The 18,771-nt window shown below is 53.3% G+C and overlaps 1 protein-coding gene across 1 annotated transcript in view; it reads right to left on the bottom strand.

The window, feature by feature from the left end:
* Window positions 1–12,228: 12,228 nt before the first annotated feature.
* C16H6orf132 (chromosome 16 C6orf132 homolog) overlaps window positions 12,229–18,771 on the bottom strand; it is a 33,132-nt gene continuing 26,589 nt past the window's right edge. The window contains exons 4-5 of the mRNA XM_021639996.2: window positions 13,912–17,260; window positions 12,229–13,732 (exon numbers count right to left, since the gene is read on the bottom strand). Coding sequence (XP_021495671.1) covers window positions 13,615–13,732; window positions 13,912–17,260 — 3,467 coding nt within the window. The 3' untranslated portion in view covers window positions 12,229–13,614. The remainder of the gene's footprint in view (window positions 13,733–13,911; window positions 17,261–18,771) is intronic.

Genomic DNA, 18,771 nt, shown 5'->3' with positions numbered 1-18,771 from the left:
CACTCTGTCAAGTGTCCAGTGTGGATGCTGGGAGCCAACCTTGTATCTTCCGGAACAAGCAAGCATTACATGTCCTCCTCTCATTTTAAAGATTTATCTGTTTCATTTTATGCATGAGTGTTTTGCTCGTGTGTATGTATGTGCACCGTGTGTATACAGTGCCCAGAGAGATCTGAAGAGGGCGTCAGCTCTCCTAGAACTGGAATTACAGATGGTTGTGAGCCACCATGTGGGTGCTGGGCACTGAACCTAGCTCCTCTGTGAGAGCAACAAGTGCTCTTTTTTTTTTTTTTAATTTATCTGTTGTTGGTGGTGCTAGTGCTCTGGTGGTGGTTGTGTGTGTTTGTGTACTATGTACTTGTGCCGCAACAAGTGCTCCTAACTGCTGAGCCATCTTTTCGACGCCCCCTCTGTTGTGTGTCCACTCCTTGAATAGCTCTGCGTGTCACTTGCTGCATATGCCTGCTGAACAGGTCACTCAGTTCTCTGAATCTGTGCCAGGTTACATTCCTGCTGAGTGCCTGCTTCCTCACCATGCCAGTGTCTTGAGACCTGTGAAAACGTACTGGTCTCGTAGTGGAAAACTGTCTTACCGTGCTTTCATTTGAGTGTGGCCAAGTGCTCCCTGTCCATGACTGTCACAGACAAGTCTGTGCAGCATGGGGACTTCCTCACCATGGCGCGTGTGGTGACATCTGCAGAAGCGAGATATGGTGCCCGGCTTATGGTGCACAGTCTCTTTCTGGGCTGGGGCTGGTGACCATTGAGTTGACTGTGTCAAATGAGGCAGAAAGGAGAAAACAGAGTATGAGTGGGTGACAAGGACTGAGTGTGGATGTGAAGGCTGGAAAGACCCAAGAGCTTTGTGGACCTCGACAGGGAGTTTGCAATTTGATCAGAAACTGGGGCACACCTTTTCATTTTGATTTGCTCATGATTTTGCTATCCTCAAATTTGCTATGGAAGTGAGTGATGGCTTTGAACTGAGAACCCTCCTGTGTCCTCCTCCTGAGTGTGGGATTGCAGGTATTGGCCTGCACCTGGCCCAAGAGGTTCTTTGGGTTTTTGTTTGATTGATTGTTTTTTTGTTTTGTTTTGTTTTGTTTTGTTTGAGACAGGCTCTGTCCACTAAGCTCTGGCTGTCCTGGAACTCACTATGTAGGCCAGGCTGGTTTTGAGCTCATAGAGATGCATCTGCCTTTGCCTCCCAAGTGTTGGGATCAAAGGTGTGCGCCAGCACACGGAGCTTCCTGCTGCTTTTTAAAAATGTATTTTGTGACATTTAGTTATATACTGTGTAAGTATATATATGAGTGAGCATGTGTGTGCCACTGTGAATAAGTGGGGCCAGAGGACAGCTTTCGGGAATCCGTTCTCTCCCTTCCATCATGTGGATCCCAGGCACCAAACTCGAGTTATCACTTTTGGGGCCCAGTGCCTTTACCCACGAAGCCATCTCAGCAGCCCCCAAGATGCAGGGCACTGTAATAAGCTCTTAAACAACCAAATCTCATTCCTCACTCTCAGCCCCTGAGTGCAGTCCAATTATCCCAGTGTACGCGTGTGCCACTTCCTTTCTGAGTCGAAGAGGAAATGGGCTTTGAAGCTAAGTAGCTTGCATGAGGTCACCATGCTGTCCGTCACTAGATGGGGAGGGGCGGGCACTTCAGGGCAAACTCCTATGTGAATGTACCTTCACAGCGCCCATTCCTTTATGGGCAGCGTGGTCACACCCGCAGGCATTCCTGCCCACCACCCTGATCCCAGAAACACGGTCCATGCCCTTGGCCTGGTCTTCCCCAAAATATGCCTCATATTTCCTCGTCTTCCTCTTCCTCTTTTTTTTTTGTGGAGGGGTAAGTGGGTTGAGGCAAGATCTCACGATGTCACCCATGTTTCTCTTGAACTCACTCTATAGCCAGGCTGACCTTAAATTCAAACAATCCTCCTGCCTTAGCCTTCTGAGAGCCAGGTTGACACCAAATGCCACCACACTCAGTGTGCAAGCCCCTGGGCCACCTAAAGCACATTAAACACAGACCTGTCCACTCCCTTCTGCCGTGTGAGCACAGAGAGCAGGCACCACTGGACACCAGTCTGCCTAGATGTCAGGCTTCAGAGCCTCAGGACCTGTTTAAAAAAAAAAAAAAAAAAAAAAAAATCCAGGTTTTTGGAAGTCCATGAGTCTCCATGGGCGGAGCTTTGTTCCAGCACCCTGAGACCGCCAAATGCCCTCACTCCAGGAGAAAAAGGAGCGGGTTTTCCCACACTGCAGCCAACACCTCCCGTTTTAATCTCCTGCCAATCTGATAAGTGAAAAACCGTGTTTCAGAAGCGTTTCGCTTTATGCTTAATGAGATGATGGAGAGAGCTTTCCCACAGTGATGTTTAGATAGCACCCCCAGCAGACAGCGCTGCTGAGGAGGATGTACTCTGAGCCAGGCGTTCTCACCTTCCCTGAAAGCCTGGCAGCAGCCGGCATTACCCTGGAATTACCGTGGAGTGCGCATGCGTGAAGCTTGCCCCTTCTGGAACTCCGCCTTCTCACTCGCGAGACCCCCCTGCTTCCCAGTCTACATCACCTTCTCTCCAGAGCCAGCATCTGTACCCCTCCCTCACGTCTACCTTCACCGCCTTCCTCAGGCCAGAGTCACTTTCTTTTCATGCTCAAAAAGATTTGCTTATTTTATTTTATGTGTCTGGGTGTCTCGCCTGCCTATATGTCCGTGCTTTGTGCGTTGTGCCTACAGAATCCAGAAGAGGGCCTCAGACCCGCTGGAACTGGAGTTTCTGACTGCTGTGAGCTGGGTGCTCTTAAGCGCCACCGAGCCACCTCTGCAGCCCCTGGCGGGCTGTTGTTCTCACTACCACCACTACTGTCACTATTTTTATTACTCTGCGGGCTTTATGTTAGATAGAGTTAGGATAAGGTAGGGACAAAACAAAGCTTTCATTCCTTCTAGCTTCACTCTCATGGGGCTATTTATTTATTTATTTATTTATTTTCAAGACAAGGTCTCGTGTGGCCCAGGTTGGCATTGAACACACAAGCTAGCCTTGGGGTCACCAGTGGTGATGAATGTTTGAAAATCCAGTGCTTGGGAGGCAGAGGCTGGAAGATGAGTCTCACCTGCGTTTCAGTCTGAAACAAGCCTGGGCTAATGGGACACTGTCTCCCAACAACTATAGCCAAAACTGGCCTTGAACTTCTGGTCCTCCTGTTCCTGCTCCCAAGCGACACCACGCCCAGTGACTCCGAACCTCGGCAATGTAGTTGGAGTTGAATAAATGAAGTAGGAAGTAAGAAGCAGGATGTCCAGGAAAAGTAAAGCCTGCTTCTTTTTCTGTGTTTCCTTTTGTTTTGCGTTGTGTTCTTTTGTGTCTGTGTTTTCTGAGTTTTGGCTGAGCTGGCAGCTGGCCAGCCATGATGGTCCTCCTCCTTCCGTCCCCTCTTGCTTTTCTGGCCTTGTGCAGCCGTGCCTGGCCATAAGTGCGTGCTAGCGAGCTGAACCCAGTCGGCTGCTCATGCTTGTGCAGCAAGCACTTACCCACCCAGAGCTGGGGTTAGAGGCAAGCATGGCCACGCCCAGCTTGAACATGGCAGCTGAGGATGCAGACGCAGGTCCTTGTGCAGGCACAGCAAGCATTCTTTTTTCTTTTTTTTTTTTTAAGCTGGGCGTGCTGCACACTTTTTTTTTTTTTCTTTTTCTTTTTCTTTTTCCAGATCTGAGGACCGAACCCAGGGCCTTTCGCTTGCTAGACAAGCACTCTGCCACTGAGCTAAATCCCCAACATGGCAAGCATTCTTACCCACTGAGCCGTCTCTGCAGCCCATTTTCCTTCTTTAGTGGCAGTCTCGGGGTTCTCTGAAAAAGCCTGAGAGATCACCAACACATGGCTATTCCAGTTCTCTGCTGAGACTTCTCGTAGAAACATCAATCTAATAAACTGTCCTGTTGTCAATCAATAATAAGTATTTTCACACTTTTTATTATGTAGTAACTTAAAGGCACTTTATTATGGGGGGAGTCGTGTGGGACAGGGTTTCTCTGTGTAACAGCCCTGGCTGTCCTGGAACTCACTGTGCATAGACCAGGACGGCCTTGAACTCACAGAGATCCAGCCTGCCTCTGCCTCCCGAGTGCTGGGACTAACGGTGCGCATCAACACCACATGCCTTAACAGAAAACAACAAATCACAAAGTACATGACATTAAAAGGCAGAGAAGGGCTGGGGAGATGACTCAGAGGATAAGGGAACTTGTTGCGTGCATCTTGAAGAGGACCAGACTGTGTTCCCCGGCACCCAAGTTAGGTGGCTCACTGCGTAACTCCAGTGCCAGGGGATCCAGTGCCCCCTTCTGGCCTCTGTGAGCATCTGCACACACGTGTTTATACATGCACACACATAACACCACCACCACCAACAATCCTTTTTTAAGAAGCAAAGTCCAGAGACCATGATGGTAGTACACACCTGTGACCCCAGCATTGCAGAGTCAGAGGCAGGAGGATTACCTCAATTTTGAGGGTACACGCCTTTAATTCCCACGTCCAAGAAGCCAAGGCAGGAAGATTTCTCAAATTGCCAAGTTTGCAACCACCGTGGGATACATAGGAAGTGTCAGCCAGAAGTTATATGACAAGAATCTGTGTCAAAACATACAAAGCAGGGCTAGTGGAGGGTGGACATAAGTAAGTCAGTATGGACGTCAGGGGCTGGCTTGGAGCAAAATAATCAAAGTGTGTATCAGATGGTGGTAACTGCTAAGGAAAAAACAAAACTAAACAAGGCTGATGAGACTAGAGCATGTAGGGAAGAGGCTAATGCGTTTTAGGGTTGGTTAGGAAAGGCTTACCTGCTCCAGGACAGTGACTGAATTTAGACCAGATATCTGGAAAGTAACTTTCTGGGTAAAGGCCTGTAGGCGGGAGCAGGCTTAGCTGGACGGGACTCAGTTCAGCTGTGCAGTTGTTAGGCATGAGAGGACGCCAGACAGCCAAGAGGAAATGCTGGGTTGGCAGCTGGTGTTCAGGGAAGAGCTGTGGGTGTCATCAGGGCGTGGATGGGAGCTGCACATGTCAGCTCTTCTTCCCAGCTCAACTTTGTGGGGATCAAGGAGAAAAACCCACTAGCTTACTCGAAGGGCTGGCAGGCTGAGGTTCTCCACCGCGATCACAACATATACTCAGGTTCTTTCTGTTTTCCTCAGTTCAGTGGCCGGGCATTTCCTGTCTCTCGCTAACTCCCCAAGACATATATACATTGTGGTAATGGGGATGGCTATGTTTGATGTTTTACCTGATAAGACCTGGGTATTTCAGGGTCCCGAAGATACCTCCAGCTGTGCTGAATTAATGTGCAATAAGGTTTATTATCTTAAAACACAGGGACAGTTGCCTGGGCTGTATGGTTCCCAGCACCCACACGATGGCTCAAAACCATCCCTAATACTAGTTCCAGGAAAGCAGATGCCCTCTTCTGGTCAGCTCAGGCATTGCAACGCACATGGTGTACATACAATACATGCATGCAGGCAAAACATCATACACATAAAATAATTTTTTAAATAAAATAGGGGGCTGGAGAGGTGGCTGAGCGTTTAAGAACACTGGATGTTCTTCCAAAGGTCCTGAGTTCAATTCCCAGCAACCACATGGTGGCTCATAACCATCCATAACCAACCATATGGTGCCCTCTTCTGGTGTGCAGGCACGCATGCAGATAGAATGCTGTATAAATAATAAATAAATCAAAAAATAAAAATAAAAAAGAAAGTGGGGTTGAATATATAATTTGGTTGATACAGTTCTTTCTTAGCAAGAACAAGGGCCTGGGTTCTATTCCCCAGCACGGCACAAACCAGGCATGTTGTCACACATAGCTAATCCCAGCACCTGGGAGGTGGAGGCATAAATACAAGGTCATCCTCAGCCACATAGACAGTTCTAGGTTAGCCAGGGTTACACAAGATCCTGTCTCTAAGCAACCTCCCACACACACAACAAAGTTACTGTCAAAACTTAGGCAAGGAAACAGGGTGCCTCGTGCAATGATTTGAATGAGCCATGTTCCCCATAGGTACATGGATTTGAACACTGGGTCCTCTGTGGGGCACACTGGGGAGCTTGTGGGACTTTGAGAAGGCACGCCCCTGCTGGAGGAAGTGTGTACTGGCCTGGATTTTGAGGGAGTATGGACTCACCCGACTTAGAGTTGGTGCTCTGTCCTTTGTGTGTTGTGACGTGATCTCTCAGTTCCTTGCCACCGGCTGCCCTGCCTTCCCCAAACCTGTCATCACGGACTCTTCCTCTAGAACTATAAATAGGAATAAAGCCTTTCTCCCATAAGTTGCATTTGGTCACAGGGCTCCACCTTGCTGCTTGGAGTCCTTAGCTCAGTGAGATGGGCTTGTTCCAAAGAGCAGGGACAGTGAGGGGGATTCAGTGGGCTAGAGCCTGACCGTTCTCTCTCCAGTATGCATAGCTACAAGGAGTTGGGAAAAGGGCCAAGGAGAGGGGCCTTCGGGCTCTGCCATGCCCTCAGAAGCTATGTATCTGCGTTGCAAGCCCATGTAATCTGTGATGATTATGAAAAAGGTGGTGTGTCCCCCAAGCCTTCTCTCCACCAGGCTGGAGCCTCTCTAGGCACCTTCATCAAAGTATGATAGCCTCACGCACACACCCCTTCAGGGCAAGGCACCACAGGGCCAGGCAAACAAGACTGTGTGGTTTCTCTTATTGTTTTTACTTATTTATTTTTGAGATGGGGTCTCATCTCACTGTATAGTGTGGAACTCTTGCTGTGTAGACCATATTGGTAAAATTTCTTTGTGTGTGTGTGTGAGCACATGTGTGTTGCATGTGTCAGAACACCTGTGTAGTCGGGAGACAACCTGAAGTTCTCCCTCCACCATGCAGGCGCCAAGGCTGAAACTCAAGCCTGCAGGCAGGTTTGTGGCAAGCACCTTTGCCCTCTGAGCCATCTCTCCAGTCTGGACTGTAGGGTTTCTCATCCTCACTGTAGCTGACATGTGGGGCTGAATTCCAGGGAACAGCCCTGCGCACCTTGGCCTACTTATTAACAATCCCGGCCTCTACCTGGTGAAGGCTGGTAGGTGTCTCCTACAAGACCGTGTCCCCAGACGTTGCCAGTGTCCTGTTGAGGACCAAGGTCAACCCCAAGTCAGGGAGCACTAAACTCAAGTCTAGCACCAGGGCCGTGTGTCCAGGTGCCGACAAGAAACCTCTGGGAAAGAAGTAGGAGAGGCAGACTTCCCCCACGAGAGAGCACGGCTTCCTTGCCCCGAACTGTGGCAGTTCTCCGGACGTTCAGGAGAGGGTTCCAAAACCTTCCAATCCCAGAGCTTGACTGCTTACACGGGAATCCTGCTTCTGCCCGTGCTAGCTCCGCGACCCTGGGACAGGTTTTTGCAGCGTTTGGGGGTGAAGATGCTTATGTCATGGGGTTGTGAAGAGGACCCCATGGAAGGACGCTGGCGAAGCAGTGGTAGCAGTGCCTGGTTCTGAACCAGCAACCCCTCTGGAGCTGGAGGCTTAGTACACCTGTGGAAGGGCTGAACAGCCGTCAGGGAAGGGGAGAGGGTGGGCGGAGGGGACTGCCCAGTGAGCGGGGTCCGGAGCTGCCCTGATCCTCTAAGACTGTTCTGACTGAGGAAAATGACTAAAAGCGAGGGGCGTGGCCGGGTGGGCGGGGCATAGACAGCTCTTTCAGGGAAGACAGTTCCTTGGGAGAGACTCCGTGAGATCAGTAGGGGTGCTTCTGGCACGAGGTAGGGGGCTTCCGGCTGGGAATGTAGCTCAGGGGTAGAGCACGTGCCTGCACCAAGCATGCATGCCCCCACCCCCGGCCTCCATCCCCAATACCACAAAGAGTGTGTCTTGTGGGGTGGGCATGGCAAAGGGACGCTACGGAGTCCTCCCTGTGAACTGATGCCTGTGGCATCTGAAATGCCTCCGAACAGCGTGGACAGCAGGGGACCGCTCTCAGTCTAACAGTGTCTGTGTTCCTGGCCGTTCCCAAGTCCCTTTCCCTTCTTCTTCAGTCCTTCTCGAACAGGAAACCAACCGGACAGGTTCGGGGGACATCCTCCCACCCTCGGAGGCAGAGGGCAGAACAGGAGGTGGTTCCCGCCTCCCTCCAGTTGTGTGGCCTGGGAAGGCCATTTGCATTGTGGGAACTGTAGTTTTTTCACAGGGAGCTGACCTTCATTGTCCGCTGAGAGGGCTGAGCAGACAGTCCTCCCTTGTGTACCTGCCATGCCTGGGAACCTGTTAGAAATGAGCCTCAGGGGCTTATTTCCCCAAGCCCCCAGTTCATCCTATACCCAGGAAAAGCCAGGTCAATCAGCAACCCTTGGATCTAAATCTGAACTCAGAACCTCATCTGCCCTGAGGGGAGGTACAGGCACGGATGAGCACCTGTGTGGGCACAGGCAGGAGTGCTCAGTGCATAGCTAGGACACACGTGCAAACTGCATGGGGCTGCCCTCTCCCTCCCTCTATCCCGGGAGACCGGGTGAAAGTGAATGTCAAGGGCAGTCTTAAATGCCCAAGAGACGTCACCAAAGTAGAGCAGCCTTTGTCAAGTGTTTGAGTGTGACAACGCAACTGGCAGCCCTCTTCCCCTGCACAGCTCCAGTGCCAATGCTCCCACGGATCTCTGTCCCACGCTCTCCTCTCACCTTCCCAGCTAAAAGCAACCAAAGGGGTCCCAGAGCGCAGCCGGGTGTGGTGGCGCCCACCTGTAGAGGCAGGCGGATCTCTGTGAGTTTGAGGCCAGCCTGGTCCACAAAGCAAGTCTGCAGCCAGGGCTACACTGAGAAACCCGGTCTTGAGAAACCAAAAAGAAGAAAAAAAGGTGCCAAAGCAAGTCCAGAGCGCCTGACTGCCCAGGGCCTTTGGAAGGGGGTACAGGACGAGGCCCCATCTCAACCCATCCAGGCCAGCTGACTAATGACAGGACGCCAGCCCTGCCCTTGAGCTGCAGAGACGAAAGGGGCCATAGTTACGGCAGGTGGGGTTGGCAGATCAGGACAGGCCTGCTTGGCAGCTCAGCCTTCACCTCTTTGGCTCCAAAAATTACCTCTATCCCACTGAGCTTACTCCCCAGCCCCCCCCCCAAAGAAAAACAGTAAATCAGTAAAATAGTTTTGCATTTGGCACCCAGCGCCTGGAGGTGGGGGTAGGAGGGTCAAGAGTTCAAGGCTGTGTTCTGCCAGTTCAAGTCTCCTGGCCTGTAAGAAACCCTGTCTGAAAAGGGGGCAGGGCAGCTGTGGGGTCCTTATCTTCTGCAGAGGGAGGCTTCCTTTCTTGAGTCTGGCGCAGCAAAAGCTAAGCTTGATGCTCAAGGGATGCCAGGCCCTGGGTTCCAAACACAGCCATTTTTTTTTTTTGGACTGCTTTAGACCAGGCTGGGTCACTGGGGTTGGAGTCACACAATAAGACTTCCGCAACTAAGGTGTGGCCAACCAGATCCAGGAACACAGCCCCAGCCTCAGCCGCCCACTTACCGGCCATGGGCGGCTTCCCACTTTTCTGCCCCGTCCCTACTGTGCTGTGTCGATGGAAAGTATGTGCAGCAGCGCCCTTGGGAAAGGCTGAGCCACGAGGAATGGTCACAGCTAGAAGGAAGGCAGCTGTGGTGAAACAGGAGGGCAGAGTGTGAGTCAGGTTGGCTATTTGGAGCGACTTGATTCCGGAGTCGGAGGCGTGATTTCCTCATCACTGAAATGCAAACAGGAGTCTTACACACAAGTAAATGTTATAGGACTGTCCTAAGCAACCAGAGAATGAGCCGGCTTTCCAAACGGTCAGGGTTCTGTAAGTGTTGGCAGTTATGGCCAAGAGGGTATCTTTTTTTGATGGGACGCTCTCAAGAGCTCAGAGGGTGAGGACCCAGCAAAGTGTAAGAACCCACGTAGCCCAAGGCCAGACCTGTCATTTTCAGACCAACTGGTGGAAACTCAAGGTTACAGTGTTAGGAGAGGCAGCTGGGGATATAGCTCAACGGTAGAGCACCCGCCTAGCGTGCAGGAGGCCCTAGTACTACAAAAATAAAAGTAATGATTATACATTCAGAGCTGGGCACGGAGACAGGAGGATTAGAGAGCTGGAAGTGGAGACAGGAGGATTAGAGAGTTCAAGGCCATTCTTTGCTACATGGCAAGTTGTAGCCAGGCTGGGCTACATGAGACCTTGCCCAGAAAGAAAGGGGGGAGGGTTATCCTGGGTTAACCTCCATGACACCCTGCCGCACCTCCAAAGCTATGTGAAGGAAGAAGTGGACAGGCACAAGGGAGGGGAAAGAGGCCAGATAGGGAGGCCCATCTGCAGGCCTCCATGCCAGGATGAGGGTTTCCTTCCAGAGATGGAAGGACCCGAAAAGACAGGGAACAAAGCCCTGAAAGATGGGAGAGGCTGGGAATCTTGCCTGCTGATTTTGTTGCCTCTTGCCCTCCAAGCCTCCCCCGAAATCTCCAAGCAGGAAATGCATCTGCTTCCCCGACACATGTGGTTCCATTTTCCCTTCTGAAGAAAACTAGAGTCAAGGAGGTGGGGTGGACAGAAACAGCCCTTCAGAGCATGCCCACCAGGGCAGGGCTTTATGGAGACTGGGCAAGCCAACCATAACGCGAGAGTATTCCATAGGATAGAGCCCAGGGGTTTATGCATGCTGGCAGCGCTACACAGAGCTATATAAAAAAAGATGCATTTTTATATGACACAGGGTTTCCCTGTGTATCCCATACTGGCCTTGAACTCACAGTGCTCTTCCTATCTCAAATCCCTAATTTGCTAGAGATGAAACCAATGTGCTCTTACCACTAAACTCTAAACCACGTCTCCAGTCCTGTTATACATGTATGTATGTATGTATATATATCTGTTTGTTTATTTTTGAGATAGCCTCACTATGTAGCCCACGCTGGCCTTGAACTCAAATATCTTCCTGCTTCTGCCTTCTGGTTGCCGGGATCAAAGGCATGTGCCCGCGCCCCACACCCAGCCTTCTGTTTGTGTTTTCATCTATTTTGCGCACGTGAGCAGGGAGAAACGTGTACAGTCAGAGGACAGCTTGCTGGAGTCGGTTCGTACCTTCTGCTGTGTGGACCCCTGGGCTCACGCTCAGGTTGGCACCACAAGCCTCCTTTACCCCCCCCCCCCCCAGTCATCTCAGTGGCTTTAAAAAAAAAAATAATAGTTGATGTTTCTCTGTGCTCCTTCTTGTCTGCATGTGTGTGTGAAATCTGGAGGACAGCTTCAGGTGTAACCCTCAGGAGGGTTGTCTAGCTGGAGACAGGTTCTCTCATTGGCCTGGGGCTTAAAAATTAGGGCTAGGCTGTCTGGCCAGCCAGTCCCACATCCCCATCTCGGTGCCAGAATTACAAGCAGGCACCACACAAAACGTTTTTTTTTGTTGTTGTTTGTTTGTTTTTTGTTTTTTTTTTTTCAAGAAAGAATTTCTCTGTGTAGCCTTGGCTGTCCTAGATTCGCTTTGTAGACCAGGCTGGCCTTGAACTCACAGAGATCTGCCCACCTCCATGGTGTTTTCATGTGGGCCCTGGGGATCCTGCTTAGAGTGAAAGTGCTTCTCCAGCTGAGCCACCCTCACCCGAGGGCTGAACTTGAGTCCTGATGCTTGCTGGGCAAGTGCTCTACCAGCTGAGCCACCCTCAACCCACTGTCCTCTCCCTTTAAAAAAAAAAAATTCTTTAGATTTATCTTATATGAGTGCACTGTCTGCATGTACACCTGCATGCCAAAACAGGACACCAGATCACATTACAGATGGTTGGGAGCCACCATGTGATTGCTGGGAATTGAACTCAGGACCTCGGGAAGAGCAGACTGTGCTCTTAACTTCTGAGCATCTCTCCAGCCCAGCTTCTCTCCTTCTAAACTGTTAATTATTTTTACTTCTGCTCCCAATCCCTGTGTGTTTGTTTGTTTGTTTGAGTTTGAGGTGGGCTCTCATGTGGCCAAGGCCGGCCTTAAACTGTAATCCTCTACCTACCCTTCCTCAGTGCTGGGCTTATAGGTTCGGACGACCATGCCAGGCTTTAGATTATGGCCTGGCCTAGGACATGAACCACAGCAGTTTGTCACCCAAAAGGAAGACGTGGCTGCTCCATTTTTTAGCATTGATGAGACAGGATCACTGTCAGGCCCAGAAGAGGAAATCGAGGTTCAGCAAATCAGAGAGACTTGTGTAGGGACAGTCTGTTTATTGTCTGCCTTCACCTCTGGGCCTGGGCCCTGTGCTGGGTGCTTTCCAACCGAGCAGTCCTAGCTTCCCACGGCGCCTTAGAAGCTCCAAGTCACCAGTCTACAGCCACACAGCAGGGGCCAGTCCCAGCTGGCCTTTATTTCCCATGCCGAGTGAGATCAAGCCCTTGTCCACCCACCCCAGGGCACCCCATTGCTGGGAGACCACACCCCACTCCTCAAGCCTAGATGCAGCAGATGAATTAACAAACTCTTATGAAGCCCTCCTTGGGGAAAACATTCATAGACTAGTGAGTGCTGTGTTAATGAGCTTGGCTTCGAGGACACAGCGAACCCGTCAGCCTGCCCAAGCAGCCTGGGTACCATCTCCTCTCTGCACCTGCTGTCCCAGCCATCTAGTCCTGCAGCCGGTACCACAGACCATGAAGGCCCCATGTCCTCCTCCCACAGGCCCTTCCTCATGGCTGCTCCCTGCTCATCTGAAGCAGGCCACTTCCTTCCTAACTGACCTTCCTTTCTTACCTGCCTTGACCTGGTCCCACATCCGGGCACTCACTACCTGTAGAACTATTCTGGACACCTTTGACATTAACATACAAACCAGGACACAGTATATATCATATCCCAATCCGCTGGCACAACCCCAGGGAGAGGGCGAATGGGCACCCTATCGATAGGTCTCTCGTGCTCTGAACTGCCCCTAGTGTACTAACTAGCCCTGACTTTCAGAGACCCATTTCCACACTTCCTGGGCCTTGTGGCTCCTAGGGCCCAATCCCCAGACCCAGGACTTCACGGGCCTGAATGGAAAAGCAAGCCTGAACCTTCCACCTCCCATCCCAAGTTTCTCCTCATGGGCAAATGCCAATGCCAAGGAGCAGTGACCCTATCCCTGGCATACGGCTCCCGATTCGGAGTCCAGTGTTATGCAGTCTTAATCTCATTGCCAATTGGCTAGGAAGGCCAGCCATTACCCATTCAGGGTAAACAGTGGGGTTAAAGACATCTACCTACACTGAACTTTGTGAGGCCGACAGGCAAACTGTCACCCCCCGCGTTTCCATAAAACCTTGTACTGTGGACAGTACCAGACAGTAGAAACAGGGCCCAAAAAGCTGCTCCTCTCCTTCCCCCTCCCATCCCCGGAAGTCCGCAGCCAAGCTGGTCCTTGGTGCTCTCAGAAACAGATGTTTCCATCTTCCACAGGCCTCGGCCACTCACACTTCGCCTGTCTGTCTTCCAGAACAAAGGCTCTCAGTGGTGTCTGAGCTGGGACCTAGAATACCTGGTGCGACATCCCACCCCCCTCCCCTCACAACAACTGCTCAGATCGAACCCCTCGAAGGCAGCCAAGAGAAGCCCAGCTCAAGAAGCGGCTTTCCGATGGGTCCCAGGGTAGGCGTAGGAGATGGGATGGCGGGTCCCGGGCCTCACGGTGAACGTGTTGATGGGACTTCCATAGTGGGTGGTGCCGTGGGGAGACCTGGAGAGAGTAGAGGGGGGAGCAGTGAAGGTCCCCATGCTGCTGGTTGGTCCCCACGCTACCCACCATCCTCCCTTCTGTCTCAGTAAGCAGCAGGACACCCACCGCCTTGACATTAACTTTGCTCACGCACCCCTCAGATCCCTCCATCTTAAGAGCATCCCCTCCCCCCAACTCACCTGCTGCCTTTGGCAGGGACGAAGCCATAGTCCCCAGGTTTGCTACCACTGCCACTGCCTCCGCCGGGAGCCTTGTACTTGACCTCGGCTGCGCCCCGGGCGCCCTCCAGCGACAGCCTTCGTGCGTGCAGGCCTCCGGGGGCCGCACGGCCCGCCGAGTTGACCCGTCGCATCTCAGGACCTCCTGGCTGCGGCCCGAAGCAGTTGGGGGAGCTCAGGCTGCGGCCGGTGGAGCCGCGGGGCGTCCCGGGGTTGCAGTTGGGTTCCCCGACGTACAAGCGTTTCTTGATGAGCGAGCAGCGTCCGCTGCCCGAGAAGCGATCCAGGCCCCCGGGGCCGGGGTACTGAGCGCCCGGGAAGCGCGAGAAGCCCGCGTTCCGGGACTGCCCCAAGTCTGAGAAGCTGTTCCTCGGTGGGGACCCGCGGAGGCCCTGATGCTGCAGCCCAGGGGCGGGGGGCCCACGGGCGGGGGGCTCGGGGTCATTGCTGAACTCTGGCGGTGGCGGAATGATATCGAAGCTGAACTCCTCCTCCTCTTCCTCTGCCCTCTTGTAGGAAGGAGAGGGCGGAGAAGAGAAGGACTTGGGGAGCGCGCAGCTCCGGGGTGAGCTTGAGGGAACCGGTTTTTGCCGGGCCACAGGGCCCGGGGGCTCGGTCTTAGACCACCCATGCCTGTGGGTTAGCTCTGGGCCCTGTGTGTCCCGTCCCTGCTGGGGCTTCCACTGACTGGGTTCAGTGGGGCGCGCTGACGTCAGGTGGGAGTCGTCTGGCTCACTGGGCACTTTAGGGACCACGATGAAAGAGTTGGGCCGGCTGCCTTTGTAAAAGATGCCGTCAGAGCTGGCCTCTGCTTGGCTGCCGCGGTCACGGAGACTCCCCGGCAGAGAGGACCGTCCTATCGCAGTCCCTCCAGGCCTCGTCTTCTGTGCCCTCTGCCTGGCTGCCAGGAGCAAGGCCATCGGGGAACCCCGTTCCACCACCTCCCCGGTCACCGGGTGTCTGAGGAGTTGGTCAGCAGGCTGGACTGGAGCGAGGGCTTTGGCTGGATGACTTTGGGACTCCTTCTCGTCCATTGGTCCTCCTGAGCCTTCGGCCTCGCCTTCGGCCTCCCCTCCGGCCCGAGTGGGAATCACTACAGCAACCCCTCGGCTGTGGCTGTTCTGGCTGCGATGGGGTCTGTAGAGGTACGGTATTTCCTCTCCACCAGCGGACATCTTTGGTGGGAGGGCTGGAGGCGAGAGGCCTCCATTTGTGGCGTGTTGGGGGGCCACTGCATTTTCCTGAGATTCTGGCCTTTCTCTCTGCCTAACTGGGGCAAGCTCCTTCTCTGCCAGTGACTGAGGTGATGGGATGGACAGTCCAGGTGTGTCCTTGGATGGTGTGGCCTGCCCAGGTGTGTCCTTAGGTGATGTGGTCTGCTCAGGTGTAGATTTGAGTGGCAAGGCTAGCCCAGGTGTGTTGTTAGGTGATGTGGTCTGCTCAGGTGTAGGCTTGAGTGGCAAGGCTAGCCCAGGTGTGGCCTTGGGTGATGTGGTCTGCTCAGGTGTGGGCTTGAGTGGTAAGGCTAGCCCAGGTTTGGCTTTGGGTGATGTGGTCTGCTCAGGTGTGGGCTTGAGTGGTAAGGCTAGCCCAGGTGTGGCTTTGGGTGGTATGGTCTGCTCAGGTGCAGGCTTGAGTGGCAAGGCTAGCCCAGGTGCGGCCTTAGGGAGTGTGGCCTGCCCAGGGGTAGGTTTGAATGGTGTGTTTGGCCCAGGTGTGGCCTTGGGTGGTGTGGTTGAGCCAGGTGAAGCCTTGGCCTGGATTGTTGTGGCAGGCAGAGGGGTGGCAGACAGCTGGGGCGGATTCTTGGTGACAGGCTTATGGAATCTGCCATTATCAGTCCCGTTTTCAAAGGTTCTTCCCCCTTCCAGCCGGGGTTTGGGAGGCAGAGACCCTATACTGGGCTTGGCTTCTTTCTCCGAGGAGGCGGCAAACCGAGCCTCTAGCTCGTTGCGGATCTGCCTGACGCTAGGAGCTGGAGCATCCTGGGGGATGTAGTCCACAGGGGGTAGGGCCGGGCTGCTGGTGACTTCTCTCTCTGGCAGGCTGCTGCTGGAGGGGCTCTTCTCAGGAGCACAGGGTTGCACCTTCTCAGGCAGGCTTGGAGGAGCTGCCTCCTCTGATGGTCTCGTGTCTTTCCTGTTCTCCTTGTCCTTCAAGGCCACCTTAGACAATGGCCTGTGGCCAAGCGATCGGTCCTCTTTCCTGGACCCACAGAGATAGGCCGCCAGTTCACTTCGAAGCTTTTCCATCTGTCGGGGGTCCCTCCAGTCCACAGGTTCTGATGAGTCTGTGTCCTCCAGACTGGGGGGGTTGGGTTTGGGTTTGAGAGCAGGTGAGCTGGATTTGGGGGTCTTCAGAAGTCCAGCAGATAGAGGGGCTGCCTGCTCAGTAGAGGGCAAAGGGGGAGCAGGTGGGGGCAGGGAGGGTGCTGGCGGTGGGAGTGGGGGAGGGGGCGGAGGCAAGGGAGGGGCTGGTGGTGGCGCTGCGGCTTGTCCATTTGTCTGGGGTTGGGACTGCCTGGGCCTTGGGCTGCCTGGTGTCTCAGGCCTAGGCTCTCTGGGCTGCTCTGGCTCTGCGGCCCTGTCTGGGTAAACTTGAGATGCAGGGCGGATGTTGAAGCTGGGGGGCAATGGGAGGTGGGTGGAGGTCTTCTGGGTGGCTTCCTCCTCCTCCGGGGAAATCCCTGGTGCTTCCTGAACTGGGATAGATGAAGTCCTGACTGGAGTTGGGGGAGGCACCTTAAATGACCTGGGGAAGGTGAGGTGGGGCTCTGGGCTAGGCCCGAGGGAGCTCCCCTTTAGTTCAGCAGGGCTTTTGGGGGGGCTGGTTCTGGGGTCTTCTGGCTGCCTGCCGTTGAGTGCTGCTTCTGATTTCCACTTGCTAATACCCCCGGTGGGGAATTGCCGAGTTCCAGTTGGGTGAGGAGAGACCGGAGATGGGGGTCCGGGGGCTGGCAAAGAAGGTGGGGGAGGGGTTAGAAAGGCTGACGGTGGGGCAGGGGGGATGAAGTCAGGAGGGGTAGGTGTGGATGGCGGGGAGAGGGTAGATAAGTCCAGGACTGGAGGTGGAGGTGGGGCTGTGCTGGGTGGGGGTGGGGGTTCCAACAGCAGGGGAGGGGGAGGGGGAGGGCCAGGTGGAGGTGGTGGAGGAGGGGCCTCTCCTGGAGGCTGTGAGGTGTCCTGGGGTGGCCCTGGGGCTGGGCCTGGAGGAGGTGGGGGGATGGATGAGTCCAGGTCATAGTGTACAGGCCTCAGGTCGCCCACAGAGCTGTATAGCCGGAGGTTGCCATTGACTAGTGTGCTGGCACCTGGAAGGGAAGACAGAGAAATGGAGTTGAGCCAGGCTCCGACTCTGTCCCTCTTTTAACACTGCTTTCTTTTTCTGTTTCTTTCGTGTGTGTGTGTGTGTGTGTGTGTGTGTGTGTGTGCGCGTGCGTGTGCGTGTGCATGTGCGTGTGCATGCAGGGGGCCCATGGCAGGCCTGTGGCTGTCTGAGAGCTTATGGGAATAAGTTGCCTCCTCCCACCGTGTGGGTTCTGGAGACTGAACTCAGCTCAGATTTGGTGGCTCACCTTATCCACTGAGCCATCTTTCCCACCCAAAGCCAGTGTCTGTGTCTGGCACAGGGCTGGCCAAGGGAAACACTAGTTCCAACCCTTTCATCCTAAACCTGACTGAGGAGCAGCAATGCCTCCTATGTCCTGAGCTGTCCTAGGAGTGTTTGTCCTTCTTACTGTGAAAGGGTTAGGCTACCTTTGTACCCTGTATGTCTTCTAAAGCCTATAGCTTTGAGTTTTAGGTTCAGGTTAAGCTAAAGCCTCTTAGTACCTTTCCAGAGAATGGAGGAATGTGACCCTATCTGTGAGGACATATAAAAAAAAAAAAAGAAAAAGAAAAAGACAAGCAAGCAATGACCTTCACTCAGCAAAAAAAAGGACCAGACCCTTGTCTTTGAGATAGCATTTCTTAGCAACAAACCCAGACTTCTGAGTAGTTTTTGACCTGCAGCTAAAAGTCCGCCGCCCCTAATCTTCAAGGATGAGCTAACCACCCCCACCTTAAATTGCAGCTGCATCCACACTTGGCAGGACTGGCCAAGCTTGAGCACCTAAGACTAACCAATTATCTTACTTTACAGCTTCCTCATCCAATCTTTAATTGCCAAAACTGCAACTTCAAATTTCCAGCAATTTTTCTTTTAAAAACCTAAAGGCCTTTGTCTCCCAGTGCCACTCTTTGCTGACCGGCAGGGGTGACCCCTTTGCGCAATGGTTAATAAACCTCTTGCTTTTGCAACCAGTCTTGGTCTGGGGGAGTTTCTGGGAAGGGCGCGGTCTTGAACTCCTGAGCTGTGAGACCCCAGGTCTAGGTCTTACAACTATACGAGGCAGGTGACCGCTCCAGGCTCTGGAGCAGCCTTGGGTGCTGCTACTAAACCGTGTGAGCCCCCGTGAGGAGTTCTTTGTCTAAAGGAAGCCAGGTGTGGCAGCTCGTTCCCTAGACCTGTGAGATTACACATTGAGATTACATAATCTCCGGAGAATTGCCAAGAGTTCAAGGCCAGCCTGGGCTACATAGTGAGACTGTGTCTCAGACAAACGATAAGAACCACAGATAAATAAATTCAGGAAGTGGGTAAAGGCTTGCAGCAATAACATGAGAACCTGAGTTCAGAGCCCTGCACCCACATGAGAGGTGCTGTGGTCAGCCCAGTGCTGAGGAGGTGGGGCAGGCCAGTCCCTCAGGCTTGCTGGCCAGCTAGTCTTGCCCAATCGCTAAGTGTCAAGTTCAGTGACCTGGTCTCAGAAAAACAGGGTGG

This window comes from Meriones unguiculatus, chromosome 16 (genome assembly GCF_030254825.1).
Source record: "Meriones unguiculatus strain TT.TT164.6M chromosome 16, Bangor_MerUng_6.1, whole genome shotgun sequence".
Taxonomy (NCBI): Eukaryota; Metazoa; Chordata; class Mammalia; order Rodentia; family Muridae; genus Meriones; species Meriones unguiculatus.
The sequence above is the reverse complement of the archived record's forward strand: the minus strand, read 5'-3'. Positions and strand labels throughout refer to the sequence as shown.